A 19,707-nucleotide genomic window follows, 5' to 3' on the forward strand; every position below is an offset into this window, starting at 1 on the left:
TTTTAATGCCGTCTCACTCAGCTAGAAAAAGAGCAGCCTCTTGTGGCCATTCAGGATTTCAGATGCTGTTTCAAAATAAGGCTCAGTATGGAGTGTCAGACTTGAGTGTCATCTGCTGGAGGCACTGCCCACTAATTTTTGATGCCAGAGAAGTCGGCAGAGATTTGAATAATACTACCTGGGTTATAAGCAATTTGTGGATTGCACCTTGAGCACACCTAAAATTTCTTTCCTGCCATATCCCAAATGTTCATGGCGGATTACAATAGATAAGCTGGGCCAGGGACATTAAAAATGGTGCCCTACTGATGGTGCCGATTTGCAAGGCCCATTATGACTAAGCAGGGATTCAAATCTGGATTTCTGCTGCTCTGCATTGCACTGCAAAATAAAATAAAGGTACTTCAGAGACAATCTTCTTTGGTGTAAGTAGAAGAAATATTTATTGCAAAGTCATTGTCTTGTACCACTGGTCTCTGCTTCTTTAACTATACCAATTTAGTGTCGTCCCCTCCCCTCGCATTTTTGATGTTGCTACTTAAAACAACAACTGGTATTCAGCTACATAAGGAAAACCCGCCAGTACAATTACATTTTGTTTTCAGCCTTGTGACTTTTGGGACAAAGTCAACTAGATGAAGGTACTTTAAGGATGCAACCATATTAAATCAGAGTGTAACTTGAGAAAGGTCAGATATAATACTGCTCACAACTTCTATATCAATATTTTTATCTTTACCATTCAACTGTACATACACACAGACACAAGACGCTTTCATATTTAAGGAAGCAAAAAGACCAAATACCTTCTCTCCATCTTACATCTTGCTATTCTGATTAGTTAGACTGACTATTAGGCCAAGCTGAATATCACAAAAAAACTAAACTCCACATTTTTGTCACCATTATAATGTAAACATAATCAATTATGGTGCCAGCTTAATGGAGAGTGCCCCATGCTGTGCCCAAGCCGCAGAGGCATCACGCAGGAGTTCTTTTTGAGGCAGCTGGGAAGGTTGTTATTGGAGTGACAGCCGCTCCTAATGGAGCCATTGTGTTGTGGAACATGCAATATAGGAATCAAAAGGAGGGCAAGCAGGTCCAGGGGACTGTTTTAAAGGGTGCCATCTTTGCCCACCAGGTAGAGGACTTCATTAGTATTGAAGGCAGAAAAGCTTAGCTCTTGTAGCTCATGGTGGTTCTCTTGTATAGCCACTGAACTTCACGTAGCAGCTCTGTACATGATGTTCCCCACTGATGGCTCTTCCATATGCTTTGTTGCCTTCTCTACAGTCAAACCTTTTGAGAATGTCTTATGTGCAACAGATCTAAACAGGATGTGAGAGGACATCAGGAGATCTCTTGGAGGCTGCTTCCATATCTCCACATTTGATTATCCCACAGAAGTAGTTTTGGGCAAGCATTCAGTGTCTGTGATTTACCATAGTCTTTTACACGCTAATAGGACCTGCTATATTAAAAGATGCTTCTCTTTATTTTGTTACAGCGGCAACGCCACCTGCTTTGCATATGGGCAGACGGGTGCTGGCAAGACCTATACTATGATTGGCACTCACCAAAACCCAGGACTCTACGCCCTGGCTGCTAACGATATCTTCAGGCAATTGGAAGCATCTCAGACGAGAAAAGACCTCCATGTCTGGATCAGCTTTTATGAGATCTACTGTGGACAGCTTTATGACCTGCTAAATGGAAGGAAGAGGTGCTTAAAATCCAAGAGTACAGCTTTTGAAACCAAGGCCGTTAATCAGATATAGCTGAACAGAATTAGAGTTGCTTGGAACAGAGAAATCTGGGGACAAGTGGGTTATTGTTGTTTTTTAGTGAAGGGATGCACAATAAAGTCCTGTCCCAAGAGCTGTGCAGCTTGCTCAGTCTGCCTAAAAGAGGCGGCTTTGATATTGTAGTTTCATAAGTGTGCAGTTTAGGAGTTGGTAGCTAGACGCCCAGAGCCAAATCTGCCCCCAGAGAAGTATCTACTACTAATTCTGTTGCCAGGGCTACACAGCAGGGCTTGCTGTCAGTCCATACTGTGGGAAGGGGGCGATGGAGCCTGACCCCTCCTTCCCATAAAATTAGTTGCTGATATAGTTTGTTCAGTAAAAAGCGTTAAAAGCCCACCCTCCCTTTTTGTGTGTGACCATTCTAGCAACTGCTGTAACTCAATCTTATCTTTTCAGTAAATTCCAGAATGGAGACATCTCCCGTGTGGCTCAGGCATGTCAGCTTTTGTCCTTCCTTTGACAGGGTGACCTGAGGGATGTGTTGATGTTTGCATGGCACAGGGAGTGCTTTCTAGCGGAGAGGTGGCGAGAGCGCTATTTCGTGGGGGCTCTGTGGGGATGGAGGACTGCAAACACTTAATCATCTCTCTGGGTTATTAATTCTGCAACAGGCAGATGACAATTTAAATATCAACATAAATTAATTCCCCCCACTCCTGATTGTTCTAGCTGATACACTCAGCAGTGTCTGCTGCCCCTGCGATTTCAAGTGTGAAATGAAATGAGGATCTCCCGCTGGGAAGTTTCAGCTATCAATTCTGCTTCAAAATGGGGTGGACTATGCATTGAAATAAAACCAATTTCCCGTGAATGGCTGTGTCTTTCAAGGGCAGCTGGTGCTATCCCACTGTTGGCAGGGTTGGGTGAGGATGGGGACGTGGAATTGTGGAACCTTACCTTCTGTTGTTCATGGTGGGATTCATATCTATATAAGGGTTGCTGGATCAGGTGCTGTGTGTCTTTCTGTCCTTTGGTCATGCTTTTCAACCAGTGAGTGAGGTCATCAATAAATTTTGGCTGAGGCCACTCGAGGAAGCAGGATGTTGTGCTAGATAGGCTTTTGGTCCAGTCTTACTGGGATATTAATTATCGGCATGCTGATGACGCTCGGCTCTTGTGTTCGTCTGATTTGAGTGTGTCAGGGGATGCCCCAAGTTTCTGGAGTTAGTCAGGGGTTGGGTGAGAGCTAATAAATGGAAGCTCCACCCAGGCAAGGTGGAGGTGCTGCTGGTGGGTGCCTCAGCTGGCCAGGAAGGAAGTCTTCATCCTGTGACTGATGGCGTTGCACTCATCGAGGGACAAGTTCAAAGCCTGCAGTTAGATCCAGCTTTGACTGATTGCATTTATATCTCACTTTTCCTTCAATGAGCTCAAGGTGAAGTTCCCCTCCTCCCTGCTTTTTATCCCCACGAAAACCCTGTGGGGTAGATCAGGCTGCAAGTGAGTGACAGGCCTAGGGTCACCCAGGGAGCTTAATGGCTGAGTGGGGATTTGAACCCTGGTCTCCCAGGTCCAACACTGATCACTACACTGCACTGGCTCTCTTTGATTCTGTAGGATGCCTGTGGTAGGAAGCATCTTTTAACCAACTTTGGTGCAATGGTTGCAACATTTCTTGGAAAGAGATGGACTTGGTAACATGGTTCCGCTTTTCAAGATTACTTGGAAACTGGAGCTGGTTTGGAGTATCACGGCCAGGTTATTGATGGGAACCTGCTGGACCATGACTCCCATAATTTCTGACAATCGGCCATGGTGCCTGAGACTGACAGAGTTGGGGTTCAGCCACATCTGGAGAGCCACAGGTTCCCCATCCCTGATCCAAATGTCCTGTGCCCAGGACACTGACTTCTGTCATATGAACCTGTCCATTTACAGAGATCATTGTCCAAACATCAGTCAAGGCTCCTTGTGCCCCTCCCCTTCAGAGATTTTTAGAATAGGGTATTTCCTGTAATGACAGCTTGATTCTGAAACACGATTTCCAAGAGAACACACATGGCACCCATCCTGTGACTGTTGAGGAGCCAGCTTATGGTTAAAATTAGCATTATGGTCTTCCGTAGTTTGAGTTTTGTTCCGCTCCCCCTTCCTTGGACTCTGTTGTTTTTCTGATTATTGTTACATTGAATTATTTAATGGGTGCTTATTGTAATCGGCTCTATTTGGAAGTGGGGGTTAAAAGTAAATTTCATGTTTTGAAAATTAAAATGGGCATTTGTTGAACCTTTTCCCCAAGCACTTTTGCAACTAATCTATGTGGTTTCCTCCCCAGGCTTTTTGCAAGGGAAGACAGTAAGCATATTGTGCAGATAGTCGGGCTGCGTGAGGTCCAAGTGAACACCGTCAGCCTGCTACTAGAGGTAATTCTGACCACCCAGACGTACACATTTTATTAAGCTTTGAGGGTGCAGGTACCATGGAAATACCACTGTGCCCCACGTGATGGTGATTAGATGTTTTAGGATGTGTACTGAGTGCATGTGGCCAATTGTTCTCATTAAGCGTTTTCTTAAGGAAAATACTGGACATACCTGGGCTCTCATTAGATTATTTCTTCTCTCTCTCCTCATTAGATTCTTAAGACTCACGGGTTTTCTTAAAAAACGGATTTCCCTTGGAAAAAAAGTACTAGAAGGAACCAAAACAAAAGTTAGGTCTCATCACCTCTGAGCCCAGTTAATGACGTTAAAGAATTTCTTTCCCCACTTTGGGGTTAAGAGTTCTGAGGATTTTATTTACATAGAATCATAGAATCATAGAGTTGGAAGAGACCACAAGGGCCATCGAGTCCAACCCCCTGCCAAGCAGGAAACACCATCAGAGCACTCCTGACATATGGTTGTCAAGCCTCTGCTTAAAGACCTCCAAAGAAGGAGACTCCACCACACTCCTTGGCAGCAAATTCCACTGTCGAACAGCTCTTACTGTCAGGAAGTTCTTCCTAATGCTTAGGTGGAATCTTCTTTCTTGTAGTTTGGATCCATTGCTCCGTGTCCGCTTCTCTGGAGCAGCAGAAAACAACCTTTCTCCCTCCTCTATGTGACATCCTTTTATATATTTGAACATGGCTATCATATCACCCCTTCACCTCCTCTTCTCCAGGCTAAACATGCCCAGCTCCCTTAGCCGTTCCTCATAAGGCATCGTTTCCAGGCCTTTGACCATTTTGGTTGCCCTCCTGTGGACACGTTCAAGTTTGTCAGTGTCCTTCTTGAACTGTGGTGCCCAGAACTGGACACAGTACTTCCTTGGGCCATCCTGTTCTGCAGTGCCTCCCATCCTGCCTTGAACTAACAACAAGCAGTTTTCATTTCTGAGCAACTTCCACAACTGGTTCTTTCAGCTTTCAAACAGTGCAGTTCTCTCCCTCCTCCCACCCCCCAATATTTTTGTGCTGATAGGAGCTTCAAAGTACTTTGTGCACTGCAATAGATGTAGAAATGATATTGCAAAATTTTAACACTGAGGGGTCTCAGCCCTGGCACTAATTCCTTCTTTGGTTCTATTGACCAGAAATTGAAATTGCTGTGCATCCCATCCCATCCCCACCCCCACCTGCCCAGCTGTTTTGTTTAGTCATTTAGTCGTGTCCGACTCTTCGTGACCCCCTGGACCAGAGCACGCCAGGCCCTCCTGTCTTCCACTGCCTCCCACAGTTTGGTCAAACTCATGCTGGTAGCTTTGAGAACACTGTCCCACCATCTCGTCCTCTGTCATCCCCTTCTCCTTGTGCCCTCCATCTTTCCCAACATCAGGGTCTTTTCCAGGGAGTCTTCTCTTCTCATGAGGTGGCCAAAGTCTTGGAGCCTCAGCTTCAGGATCTGTCCTTCCAGTGAGCACTCAGGGCTGATTTCCTTCAGAATGGAGAGGTTTGATCTTCTTGCAGTCCATGGGACTCTCAAGAGTCTCCTCCAGCAGCAGAATTCAAAAGCATCAATTCTTTGGAGATCAGCCTTCTTTATGGTCCAGCTCTCACTTCCATACATCACTACAGGGAAAACCATAGCTTTAACTATACGGACCTTTGTCGGCAAGGTGATGTTTTTGCTTTTTAAGATGCTGTCTAGGTTTGTCACCACTTTTCTCCCAAGAAGCAGACGTCTTTTAATTTCATGGCTGCTGTTCCCATCTGCAGTGATCACAGACCCCAAGAAAGTAAAATCTCTCACTGCCTCCATTTCTTCCCCTTCTATTTGCCAGGAGGTGATGGGACCAGTGGCCCAGCTGTTTACTTTGGCAGTATTTTCTTTGCTGTTGGCTATGGAGACAGATGAGCAAGCTGGCCTTTCGTAGCGCACTGAACTGATTGTGTGCCTCTTCACTTTCTGGCTCACTAAATCCTTTGGCACGCTTGGAATGTATAGTTTCGGGTAGGGGGGTGAGAAGAGAAACTGTCCAGCTTATGTCCAGCCTTAACAAAATACATTTTGCTTTGCTCATTTCCAGTGAGTGATTGTTGCACACGGGTAGGATTTTCAATGAGTTTTTCAGATAGTGATAAATGGGCCATATGAAAGGACCTTGTGGCAGAGATGAGGACTCCACAAGTTGCTGGGCTTAAATATCTGCCTCCAGGTTTTGTGGTAATGCTGGTGATGATGAAAGGAATTTTTTTTGGGGGGGGGGGAATTACCTGCCATCAAACTGCCATCAGACATTTAAGTTGCAAGGACATTGAATTTCCTATTTCTCTTTTTTAAAGTAATTTTTATTAGGCTTTTTAATATAAAGGTAAAAACATAAAACACTAGATGAAACAACTCAAATATGGAATAACAAAACAAAAAAACAAAACAAAGAAGAGTAAGGATCAAACAGATAATAAGCAAAATAAAGTAATTTACAAAAGATGCATAAGTAGATGTTCCTACAGTAGAAAAAGACAAATTAATATAATGTGAAGACTATAAAGTTCCCAAATGCCCAATGATGCTGGAGTTTTGCCTCCCTCTGAATGAATGGCATGGTCTCCCTTGAGTCATCTGGGGCTGGTTGGACTGTACAGTGGTACCTCGGGTTACAGATGCTTCAGGTTACAGACTCCGCTAACCCAGAAATAGTACCTCGGGTTAAGAACTTTGCTTCAGGATGAGAACAGAAATCGCGCAGTGGCGGCGTGGCGGCAGTGGGAGGCCCCATTAGTTAAAGTGGTACCTCAGGTTAAGAACAGTTTCAGGTTGAGAACGGACCTACAGAACGAATTCAGTTCTTAACCCAGGTTACCACTGTACTAGTACATATGCAGTTTCACTGTGGGGTTTATGTGGGGAGTCCTAGTCTTAGTTCTCCTCCTTCATTCCAGGTAATTCTGAAAGGAGGAAAAGAGCGCAGTACTGGGGCAACTGGAGTCAACTCGGATTCCTCCCGTTCCCATGCCATTATCCAGATTCAGATTAAGGACCCAGCAAACAGAGTGTTTGGGAGGTGAGTGGTAAAGAGCTGGAAATGTTCCATTCTGCCTCCAAGACCTTGCAATGAGTCTTGCAGTCCTCTTCTCAGAATGCAGCCACCATGTGAAGAGTGTATGTACTCTGCTCATAGGAAACTCCTGGTGAAGAGCTTGTTAAAAAATGTACACCTAACCCCTCCAGTAGGGACACGGGTGGTGCTGTGGGTTAAACCACAGAGCCTAGGGCTTGCCGATCAGAAGGTCGGCGGTTCGAATCCCCGCGATGGGGTGGGCTCCCGTTGCTCGGTCCCTGCTCCTGCCAACCTAGCAGTTCGAAAGCACGTCAAAGTGCAAATAGATAAATGGGTACCGCTCCGGCGGGAAGGTAAACGGCATTTCCGTGCGCTGCTCTGGTTCACCAGAAGCGGCTTAGTCATGCTGGCCACATGACCCAGAAGCTGTACGCCGGCTCCCTTAGCCAATAAAGCAAGATGAGCGCTGCATCCCCAGAGTCGGTCACGACTGGACCTAATGGTCAGGGGTCCCTTTAACCCCTCCAGTGTACTTGCATCACTTAAGGTGATTTACAACAAGAATGAAAATCCCATAAAAGAAATGAAACAACATAAACGTTCTGAGGTGAGGGTCTACTTCTAAGCCTAGCAAGACAGTTTCCTTGTCGAAGTAGGAAAGTTTTAACCAGCCAGCCAAAAAAGAAAAGAACAACAAGGGAGCAGAATGCAGCTCAGTGGGCAAGGTATTCCATCATTTAAGTTCAGCCATCAGGGAGACCTCTGTTCTCCTGAGTAGTCACCCCCCAGCTACAGATGGAACATGGAAAAGGTTCGGTCCCATACCGTAGATCCTGCTGACTGGGCAGATTGGTGCTGGAGGCTCTCTTGGACATAAGCCACTTAGGGCTTACCGTTTTATGTTGACAGGTTGGGGATGGAAATGGCTCAGGTAGTCTGATGGAATGGCTGTCGCTAAGTGACAATAGGAGGGAGGCCCAAAGGCAGCAGCAGTGAAGGTGGAAAAGCTGGCTTAAATGGCTTTGAGCAAGCACGTCTCTAGGTGTTGAGGATAAAACCTCACTCTGGACCTGCTGGAAGAATTACCGTATTTTTCGCTCCATAAGACGCACCTAGGTTTTAGAGGGGGAACGCAAGAAAAAAATTTCTTTAAAGGGAGCACTGAGCAAAGCCTGTATGCATCCCAGGCTCTGCTCAGCGCTCCCTTTCATGAGCCATGTGGAGCATGCGTGCGGCTCTTGGGGGCTTTTCCCCGTGGAGGGAGAAGGGCAGCCCGTCAGTCCCTTCCACCACCACCCAGAAAAGCCCCCAAGAGCCACGTGAAGGGACTGACGGGCTGCCCTTCTCCCTCCTCGGGGAAAAGCCCCCAGGAGCCGAACACACACTCCACGCAGCTCTTTAAAGGGAGCGCTGTGCAGAGCCTCCCGCCTGCATTCGCTCCATAAGACGCACACACACTTCCCCTTACTTTTTAGGAGGGGGAAAGTGCGTCTTATGGAGTGAAAAATACGGTAATTAATTAAAAGATGGATAAGGTTGTGCTAAAATGATTTTGGTTTTCCAGGATCTCCTTCATTGACCTGGCCGGCAGCGAGAGAGCTGCGGATGCCAGGGACTCCGACCGGCAAACGAAAATGGAAGGTGCAGAAATAAATCAAAGTCTTCTGGCTGTAAGTTGCTGTGAATTGTGCTTCTTTTGAGATTATTTGAATACAGTTTGCAAGACAGTTCCTAATATTTGACAGTGATTTTTTAGAAGATGGAATTGTCTCTGGGATGAGAACTCAGGGCAGGGCCGCTTGTGTTTAGTAGAGTACCAGATCTGGATGCTGGTGCAGGAATAGGAGACGTTTAAGATTGAGCCACAGTGGGCCCTCACAAATTTCACATCCGGTTTTCGGCTTGCAAAAATCCTCCACCATGGACATAAAGTAGTGATGCTCTTTGCTTCTGCTGGGTATTATTTCTCTCTTTCTCTCTCCCTTTTTTATAAGACAGATAGTGCCAGAATGAGGACAGAATGCATTGCCCTAACGTTGATTCGGCTTCAGAATGTTATCACTTTACCAAATCTCATTGGCTGCATTGCATAGTCAAAAGGGCCAATCCTGAACCTTCTAAGAAGACTCAGAACCTGATTATAGACCGGGTCTTGTCCTAGAAGCTGCAAATAAACCTGCCGAAAGAGGAGATGGGGGGGGGGAACCTTTGCCTCGGAGAGTCACTGTCAGTGAGACCAAACTAGGCTAGATGAAGCAGTGGCCTCATTCAGCAGAGGTCTATGGTCACACAGAGAGAGCAGAAATCCTGAAATGCTGTATTCGTGGGCTTTTTTGTGCCAAGGGAAGACTCTCTAGGCATGTAACATGGAAAAAGGAAGTTTGCAACCTTCCTTCTTGCCCTTGGTTTTTAGGGGCAAGGGGCGTATAACATAAGCTGCCTCCCCCTAAAAAAAAGCCACTGGGGAAAGCAACAGACAGTTGCTTCATGGTCCCAAGCACTGGTGACTGACCTTAAGATTGATACTCTGATGCCTGCTCCAGTCAATGCAATCTTGAGTAGAGCCAGGGAGGAACTGATAATATCCCTCTGCTTGCAAAGGCCCATCCAATACAGTGGTACCTCTGGATGCGAACAGGATCCATTCTGGAGCCCTGTTTGCATCCTGAGTAGAAGGTAACACGTGTCTGTGCGTGTGGCGTTTCACCGCTTCCGCGCATGCATGAGATGTCATTTTGAGTGTCTGCACATGCGTGAGCGCGAAACCCGGAAGTAACGTGCTCCGTTACTTCCGGGTTGCTGCGGAGCGTAACTTGAAAACGCTCAACCTGAAGCATATTTAACCCGAGGTATGACTGTACTTTGAGAGTCTCTGCTATAGAGCAAAGTGTGGTCTTGTGAAAAAACAACCCTGTGTGCTGCCATTTTTACACTCGCTCACTGTGTGAGGCCACCTGTTGTTGTCTTTCTCTAGCTGAAAGAGTGCATCCGCGCCCTGGATCAGGAACATGCTCACACTCCCTTCAGGCAAAGCAAACTCACTCAGGTAAGGCCCAGGTCAACACCAGAACACTTTCCCCAAAGGCTGCTTTAAACAAGCGTTACTCCAGGGTTTGCGGATGGGAAGAAAAGCAACATTAACGAATGGGTTCAAGTTACAGGAAAACAGCACCATTCTGTGCTCTAAACTTGCTTTGTTTTTAAACTTGCAAATAGCTTTTTCCTCCTCAGTGAGCTCTGGGAATTGTAGTTTTGTGAGGATGCTGTACATTGCCTGACAGAATCCCAGATCCCCACAGTTGCAAAATACAATGTGGTCTCCTTGGATATCTGGAATAAATTCCATCTAAACCGTTTCCCCCAGAAAGTTTGGACTTCCATGGCGGGAGGAAACCTTGGATTGGCTGGCTTACATCCCAGGCATCCTGTTGAGGTCAGGAATAGTGTACATATCAGGCTAAGACACTTCATGGCACGTTCTCTCAGCCTAGCCTACCTCACATGGTTGCTGTGAGGATAAAATGGGAAGTTTTTAATATTTAATGCTATATTATTTTTAACACTCGATTGGGAGCCACCCAGAGTGGCTGGGGAGGCTCAGCCAGATAGGCAAGGGTATAAATAATAAATTATTATTATTATTATTATTATTATTATTATTATTATTATTAGGGATAAATGTATGCCACCTTGAGGTCCTTGGAGGAAGGGTGGGATATAAGCATATAAACTTTTGAAAAGCAGTTACCATCGTTTATTTAGTTCCGTTTTATTTAGTTCAGAGTGGGTAACAACAATCTTTAAAAATGTGTTTGGGCTAAAGAGCTTTAAGATGTGCCTTCCGTTCCTCTTCCTTCAAGGTCCTGAAAGATTCTTTTGTTGGCAATTCCAAGACCTGCATGATAGCCAATGTCTCCCCCAGCCACATTGCGACTGAGCATACCTTAAACACCTTGCGCTATGCAGACAGGTAAGTGGTGGCACTGAACCAAAATGGACTCACTGGAATCACTCCTGGGCCCAGTGAGATTCCAGATTGTGCAGTTGTGATGCAAATATTACCTTTTGTTGCCTAGCTTCACTTATAAGGTGATGTGTTGCTGGTTCCTATCTTTAACTGTCACTTCTTGTCAAGCGTGGGTTGAAGATTGAGCTCTTCCGTCCCTCCAGTTCCAAGGAATGAGCTGCTGGCCTTACCATCAATCCATGGTTTAAACTGATGAGCAGCCTTGGTTCATGATTTGAGCTACGCTGGCAGCTTCTTTTCTTTATGGGAAACAAGACGAATGGCACATTCCATCGGGAACTTTCTACACTGCAAGCTTCACTGAAATTACCAAGAATCACACAGTGATAAAGATGCCTGTAAAGCTGGGCTGCCATCCAGAAACATAAACAAAAATGCAGCTCAGATATTTATTGGTGTCTTGAACTTGTTTTAGATGCTAGAATCTATATTTAGCTAGTGGATTAAAATGACTGGTGGAGTGAATATTTCTAGCCAAATTAACTTGCTTAAGTGTGGCTTGGTCCATTGCAAGAAGCAAGTGAAAAGACATTTCTTGAGATTTCAACAGATAGTTATAAATGTATATGCATTTGTTTAAATTTGCACCCCACCATTCCTCCCAGCTATAGCTATTAGAAATCTTCCAGAGTTCCTACTTGAATGGCACTATTCTATTGGGGATGCTTGTCTGGGTCTACATCCTGCTCTCCCCCCCCCCAAGGACTGGCAATGGGTGTCAGCGAGGGCAAAGCTGAAGAATCCTATGTTGACAAAGGACAGTGTGCTGGGTGCTGTACAAAGAAACACAAATCCAACTTAATGGTGTAACGTTGGAAAATGTCAACCACTTTACCTACCTGGGCAGTTATCTTTCCACAACGGCTGACATTGATCCAAAATTCAGCATTGCCTGAGCTCTGCGAGTGCGGCTTTCTCCTGATTGAAGTGCAGAGTGTTTGAGGACCGGGACATTCGCAGGGAAACCAAAATGCTTGTTTACAAAGCTGTTGTACTACCAACCTGACTGTTCGCTTGAGAAACATGGACCACTTATAAAGGCCATCTCCAACTCCTCAAAAGATTCCCTCAACAGTGTCTCTGAAAAATTTTACACATCACTTGGGAAGACAGGCGAACAAATGTCAGTGTACTGGAAGAAGCAAAGATCACCAGTGTCAAAGCAGAGATTCTTCAACGTCAACTTCGTTGGGCTGGTCATGTTGTTCAGATGCCTGATTATTGTCTTCCAAAGCAACTACTCTATTCCCAACTTAAGAATGGAAAGTGAAATACCAGTGGACAACAAAATAAGTTTAAAGATGCACTCAAGGCAAATCTTTTAAAAATGTAGTGCTTTTTAAAAAAGCACTGATAACTGGGAAACACTGGCCTGCAAGCGCTCCAACTGGAGAACAGCCTTTACCAAAGGTGTTGTGGACTTTGAAGAAGCACGAACTCAGGATGAAAAGGAGAAATGTGCTAAGAGGAAGGCATGTTTGGCAAACCCTCACTGTGATCAACTTCCGCCCAGAAACTATGGCCTCCACAGTCACTTACGGACTCACTGCTTAGACTGTTTTCATGGAAAACCATCTTACTCGGCTACAAGTGATCACCAAAGAAAGACAAAAAACCCCCACAAAATAATGAAGTGATACAATCTGTAGCAAGGGGCTGGTAGTTACATGAGGTGCAGTCAGCAGTGAGGATCTCGTGACAGTAGAGGAGCAGCAGGGTGAACTGGGGAATTCAGGAAAAGCTTTGCTGCAGCTTAGATCTTGAAGAATTTTAAAGAGAAGAGTTGGTTGGTGAATTAAGAGGGCTTTGGAACACGTAGCAAAAGCTGGGAACTGAAACCAAGGAAGGAAGCAAAAGGACCCAAAGAGAGGCAATATTCAGGGCAAGTGAAGAGTTGGGAACAAAGGGGGAAGCAGCGTTTATTTTTTAAAACAACTTCACCACACACCCAGATTCCTATTTTCTCAAAGCATATGCAAATTCTCCCTTATATAACTTTTGACAGGAGCAAGATGGAAAGTGCCTAGCGAGTCAGTCTTGTTACCTCCTCTCTGCATCTATGCCCCAACCAAAGACAACATCTCCATTTACCCTGCAAGCCCCAATGTGTGGGAGTCAAATTAGGGGTGACCTCACCTCAAAACCTATGGAATCCTCTCTTATGTGCTTTTGAGGGCCTGGACCAGTATAGATTAAGATTGCTGTTTATTCTCAGCCTCAGATCTTACAAGATCTGAAGACCTGAAATGGACACAAATGAAGGGAATAAAGCTTGCATCCATATCCTCAAACACAACTGCTAACTTATGTCTCATTTCTTCCTGTCCCCCTGACTTGCCACTAAAGAGACCCTCTTCCACTGACTAGACTCCCAGCCCTGGCAAAGTATCCCCCCTCCTGCCCCATATCGGGTCCCGCTACTCTTTCTCTGTCCTGTGAAGAGCTTCCTAAGAAAGAAACTCAGAAGATGATGTGTTTCATAAGCGGATGAAGAAATCGGGCAGAAACTAAGGGCGTTTGGGTTCCACCTTTGTGTATCTTGATATGAAAGATTTGTGGAAATCTCTCCTGCCAGTATAGAGCCATTGGTTCTGATGAAACTGCAGCAAGATAAGTATTCCTTAAAACTGCCCACAGAAAGAGCTCGTCTGGTACTGTGGCTAATGGGCTCCACTACAAATTGGGGAACCTCCAGTTCAGAACTGAGCAAGTGGCTGTGTTGAGAGGGCTGTGATCTTTATTGCATGGTTGCTGTAAGGCCTGCAAGGAGATAATGTATCAGAAGGGCCCTGAATATTTGTAAATACTAGAGACATTCTAGGCGTTATGTGATAATAAAATCTGGGCTTGAAAGCCTTTCTTTCCCTAATGTCCATCTTTTCATTCCCAGGGTGAAAGAGTTGAAGAGAGGGATGAAATTTTGTACACCTGTTGCACAGCGACGACGAACACCAGGCAGCGTATCTCCCAAACGCATTCAGAGTTCTCTTTGCGTGCAAGGCGGGGAAAAGAGCTCTCCTAAGAAAGTGAAGCTGGGGTTGCAGCAGCCCCCAACACCTACAGCTTCCAAGGCAAAGGCTTCACCTTTGGGGTTTCACCCGCTCCACCCTCCTTTCTCTTCCACCCCGAAAGGACAGGCCCGCAAAGGTCATTTTGGTGCCCTGTGGCTGGGCCGCACCAGCCCAGTTAAAGGCGTTCCGAGGGCAGGACCAGCGGCCAAAAAGACAACGGAAGACTCACTGCTGCATCCTGGGAACAGCCTCGTTGGGAAGGACTTTGGGTCCAGGAGAGAAAGCGGACAAGCAGACAGACCTCGAGCCAAGTGCCTGAAAGCCCAACCTGTGCAGAAACAGCTCATTTCCAGAGCTGATTTTTCCCTTGCTGACACGGACCACCCATCCTTCCGCACGGAGGAAGGCGGGAGAATGTTTGCAGAGCAGTGCACTGCAGCATGGACAAGGCTGCCGCCCCACCAGAAAGACCGGGAGCAACACCTCCGCCTTTACCACCAGCAGTTCCAGCAGCCTCCTATTCTGCAGCAGAAGCTGAACTACCAACCCCTGGAGAAGTTCTTGGCCCAGTACATGCCTCAGGAGATCCGGGTGAAGCAGGAGCCCCCTTGCCAGGCTCTGGCATCTCCTCCCCAGTGCCGTGACGAGACGATGCAGCTGGAGGATCTGGAGGACAGTGACTTCAGCGAAGATTCCTTCTCCGTCGGTCCCAGCCGGAGGAAGCCGGAGGCAGAAGCCGGAAGGGAATGCAGCCAGGGGGGTTCCTTTTTCCTTCATCAGAGAGAATGCGCTGAAGGGCAGGAAGTCCAGGGTGGGCAAGACCTGCTTTTCAAACCATGCGAGCTTGAGAGTAAAGGCACAGCCTTGCCAGGGGCGGAGGAGGCCTGCATGAGCTGCGAGGAAGGCAACAGCAGTCTGCTGGACTGGAGCACAGAGGACACCTCAGCAGGCAATTCTTCTCCAAAGAATGACGTGCCAGAGAAGCCTTACTGCTCGCAAGACAACACTGTGTGCGACAGGCTAAGTGCCGAAGAATTGCTTCTGGAGCAAAAAGAGCTCAGATGCGCAGATCTACCTCTAAGCTGCCCTGATGAACAATTCCCTGGGCCAGAAAAGGCAATGCAAAGCCCACCTTCAGCCCATACCTTGGGATCCCCAAACTCTGCTGTGGGCTGCCTGATGGAAGACTCTTTCAAAGGGAGAGCTGTTCCTCTTTCAGGTACCGCAGGAAAAGGGCATCTCCAAACAGGAACAGGCCTTTCTGGGACTCTGAATTTTTCAGTGGATGTTGCTGCTAGAGAGATGACCCCTTTGGCTGTAACCCTTCTCAACGCTTTGACAACACGCAATCCAGAAGACAACCCTTCCCACCAGCAGCAAGGAAAGGCTCCACAGAAGGAGGAGATGGTCCAAAAGAAACCCTTTGGCCCCAGAAAGCAATTGGACGAGGGCACCAGGCACCTTCATGGGGAAAAAGCATCCCCTGCGCCCAGTCTATATGAAACGGGTAATTGGAGGGGGAAAGTTGGCTTGGTGCTTTCGCCGCAAGCCAAGACTGAGTGGCTTTCGCAGCCTTGTCAGAGCCCAAAGGTTTCTTCTCCCTTGGGCTTGAGTGAACTGTATGGTTGTATTTGTGGATACTCGCCCAGAGATGGAGGCCTGGTGGATCTCCTCTCCCCACACAGAGACAGCGGGGGCACCCTGCTCCTTAGTAACCTGCAGGTCAGTGAGTATGTGACCAGCCCACAGTATGATGCAGACACCGAAGCAACCATGATTTCCTCATTGAGCTGTTCAGGGCAATTCAGCCTGGGGGAAGAGGATGGCTCCAAGTCCATGACACAGCTCAAACATACCGATACAGGGAGGAAAACCTCCATTTCAAAGGCACTCTCCATCTCTAATGATTCAGGGAAGAAGGAATTCGCCAGGGAGAGCATCACACCGCAGCCCAGCTTGGCATTTGGGAAACTGGAACTTGGCCATTTGCAGGAAGCATTCAAATTGACGTTCAGTAGTGATGAAATGGGGCTTCTTAAGAACGAATTTTCTCAGAATATGCTTATGCACACACCTTCAAACGATGCAGAACAGGATTCAGGGGTTGTCTCCAAAGAGGTGAACACCAGGTCTTCCAAGAACACACTGAATTCTTCTAGCCCACAGGATTTATCTCCAAGCTCACTCCAGTATAAGGAAGCTTTAGGAAGGTGAGTTTTCTGGATTCTATCCTCCACCCCACTTCCCATTTACAATGGTTGGCAGCTGGTAGAAAAACATCTTTGCCACTGGGTAGATCAGAGGGCTATTTCCTTTACAGAGAGCAAAACCCATAACCATTTCTGTAGCAACTACCATGTGTTTCTAGTGCAACAACTATGAAAATATGAGTGAGCTGTGGAGAAGCTCCCACTTCAAACCTTGCAGGCAGCATTAGGCAAACCATGGTCTCTCAACCTGTCATTTGCAGTATAGGGACAATTAGACTCTGGGTGGCTGTCAGAATTACTGAGAATGGGAGTGACGTGCTCTGAATGCTCAAACACTAAATAAAGGCTACATACTGTCTGTCCTCAGCTTTCCCCTTTTCCAGAAAAAGGTTTGTCAGGATGGCTGCAGAATGGGCCTGGCGAGCTGGTTTAGCTTTCGCAGGCCAAATCTGAGAGTTGACAGTTGCAGCGAGGCAACACTGAGGATTTTGTTACTGGGGTTTTTATTTTTAATTGTGCCCAATAGGCAGTTTGTGCTCCAAATCCATCAGGAACAGCTGGATGAAATGGCAGCCCTATGTTTCCAGGAAGAGGGCTTGATCAGTAAGATGTCAGAGCTGGTGAGTTGTGTTTGAATATTCTTTAAAGTGCCCCCCCACCCCGCAGCCGTGCTTATTTCTCCATGGATCATCTCTTGTTGTTTGGAGATGCATGCGCTGCATACTGTGTGCAGCCTGCTGGGGTTGTGAAGGTGAGCCCCTTCAGCAAATGTTGAAAAACACAGGGCAAGCAACTTGCAACTCTGATTCTAAAAATACCCTTCACTTACAAAGTTCATGATCTTTAACACACCCATCCTTATTCCTTACATTTTCCCTCTGCTAGGATTTCGAGGACTTTGTGGCGCAGCTAGATGAAATCCTGGCGCTGAAATCCAAATGCATCCAAAGATTGCGAAGCCAGCTGCAGCCTATTCTAGCTGCTCCTGCAAGTGGGACGGCACCAGACAACTTCCCTATGAAATAGCAGCATGGGTGAGGACTGCGCTGAAGCATTTGACCTTCAGTGACCAGCAGCTCAAGACAGTGAGGACTTCCAAAAGTTTGGGTCTTGGCATGTGCTTGAAGACTTAAGGCTTAACTTTAGCAGCATAAACTCAGCGGAAGTCCAGATTGTGTGCTCTGCCATTCATCTAAATACTTGACCACTGTGGCAAGACTTTGAGAAGTGGATAAAGTGATCCCTTTTCTCCTGCCATCACTCAGGCAACTTCACATTTACGGCAGTTTTGCGTACTGACAAAAAAACAATAGAAAACCCAGTGCAGTGTAGCCTTTGAGAAAGCAGTACTAGCTACTACCAAAGCCCCATATGGCCAAGCTGCTTTGGCAGTTTGAAGTGTCTAAAGTATCAAGAGAGCCAGTGGACCTGTTTATCAGCATTACAGATCAGAGACACAGAGTTCACATTCTTGTAGTTATCCTGCTCTTCTCCCCTCAGCCATATTTACCAAGCATTTTACACTTGTGCCTTGGCGATCTGCTCATCAGGTGCTTCCACGCTAACTAAAAAGGTTTATTATCAGATTTGCCCTTTCTTTTAAAATTGCATTTTATTTTCAGGATTCACTTTCTTTTACGGTTGTCTCTTTTTTTGACTGTAAGCTTTAAAACTGTTTTTGATGTTGTATTTTATATTGTTGTAACCCATTCTGGGACCTTAGTGTGAAGGGCAGGCACTAAATTAAATAACAACAGCTGATTTCAGTCAAGCCTGGGTGGGCATCACTTTGCTCCACACATGACCTTCAAGAGCTTCGTGAAGATGGGTTAGAAGAAGCAAGCCGTCAGACTGCAAGTGGGAAGGCAGGGTGACGTGGTGCCTGAAGCCTTTACATGACTGTCGTAAACATAATGTGCCTAACAGCTCTGTGAAATTGGTGCTCTCGTCTTGCTAGACAGGATTTCTAAGCAGGAACTTTTGACAGAACCAAGCCACTTTTATCAAGCCATCAACACTAGTCTGAACGAACAGAACTCAATTCAACTTGTACAAAAATAAGTGAATACTTGGTTTATGGCAGCAGCCCCAAAGAGGATGCATGCATTATGGACAATAGCTTTGCAGCATACTAGTCCATCTTGTGAATGAGGCTTTTCCAAGATGGTGGAGAGAAACAATATTAAAAGGATTCACAGAAAGTGATAACTGGAAGTTTTGAAACCCCAAACAAGAGCATAGGGCAGCAAAAGCCAGTATCCTTTAAAACCTTGTCTTGCTTGGAGAACACAGTGCTGCACATCACGATAGCTGCTCTTAATTTGTTTCTTTCCATGCGTCAGGGAGACAGCATAGTCAGGAGTTGAGATTTACTCTGTCAAGCCCATCGCTTATGAAAGATGGGCTTTGTATCCATAACAGGGTTGTTCTACCCCAAGGTTCATCTAAGTTGGAAGCTTAGCAGTCAGGCAGCAATATTTTTCCACTTAGGTGGTGCCTCCTGACTACATACGTACCCTTATTTCACAAGAGTAGCATCAGCATTCACATGCCAATAGATGCCACCTCATCTCACCCCGTTCTGGCTTGACCTTTGTGACTTCAACACAACAGTTCAGGGGTCACAGCACTGTCCTTACAGCAACATTGGTCATTCCCTTTCCCACATACCAAGCACCAACTAACCACGTCACATTCAGAGCAGCAGAAGCAGCTCTTTGACTGACCTTTCCCACTGCTAAAGGAAATCATGTGCACCTTAAGTCCTGGTGCAGGTACGTTCCTTGGCAGGTATAAACCCAGCAGGGACACAGTTCCTGCTTTTCAGGTACAACTTAACCAATTAGTAAAATCGTCGAGAATCTAGCTGAGTGGCATTACACGAGAGCTGTGTACTACAATACATGGACATGTTTCTAAGAGTTCTTTGTTTTAAGAGTCAGTAGGTTAAAGTGAATTCACTTAGAATATTATGCATGTTGCTTTTATACTGAATTTTTAATTGAAGTAAAAAGATAATTGAGCAAAACTTGCACAGAAGTCTGAATTGTGTCAAATTCAGTATTCTGATAAAATGTAATTTGGTTTGAATGCAAAAGTAATTCACAGCATGGCAGAAGTGCTAAATAATAGCAGCAGCAGCAGCAGCTGTGCTGCTCAGAAACAAACTCTGATGTGCAACAGGATCAGTAGCTGCTTTTGACTGCAGATATGAGAGGCTGACAACATCC

General features: G+C 46.0%; 1 protein-coding gene across 8 annotated transcripts in view; it reads left to right on the top strand.

Moving 5' to 3' along the window:
• The window catches only part of KIF24 (kinesin family member 24), a 34,442-nt gene extending 14,937 nt beyond the window's left edge, over nt 1-19,505 (top strand). For all 8 annotated transcript variants that reach the window (XM_083575508.1, XM_083575512.1, XM_083575515.1 and 5 more), the window contains 9 exons: nt 1,508-1,723; nt 4,081-4,168; nt 7,111-7,232; nt 8,794-8,899; nt 10,204-10,275; nt 11,090-11,199; nt 14,147-16,477; nt 17,004-17,097; nt 17,363-19,505. In XM_083575508.1, coding sequence (XP_083431634.1) covers nt 1,508-1,723; nt 4,081-4,168; nt 7,111-7,232; nt 8,794-8,899; nt 10,204-10,275; nt 11,090-11,199; nt 14,147-16,477; nt 17,004-17,097; nt 17,363-17,503 — 3,280 coding nt within the window. In that variant the 3' untranslated portion in view covers nt 17,504-19,505. The remainder of the gene's footprint in view (nt 1-1,507; nt 1,724-4,080; nt 4,169-7,110; nt 7,233-8,793; nt 8,900-10,203; nt 10,276-11,089; nt 11,200-14,146; nt 16,478-17,003; nt 17,098-17,362) is intronic.
• The last annotated feature ends 202 nt before the right edge of the window (nt 19,506-19,707 follow it).

This window comes from Podarcis filfolensis (genome assembly GCF_964270895.1).
Source record: "Podarcis filfolensis genome assembly, chromosome: 11".
In the NCBI taxonomy this organism is placed as follows: Eukaryota; Metazoa; Chordata; class Lepidosauria; order Squamata; family Lacertidae; genus Podarcis; species Podarcis filfolensis.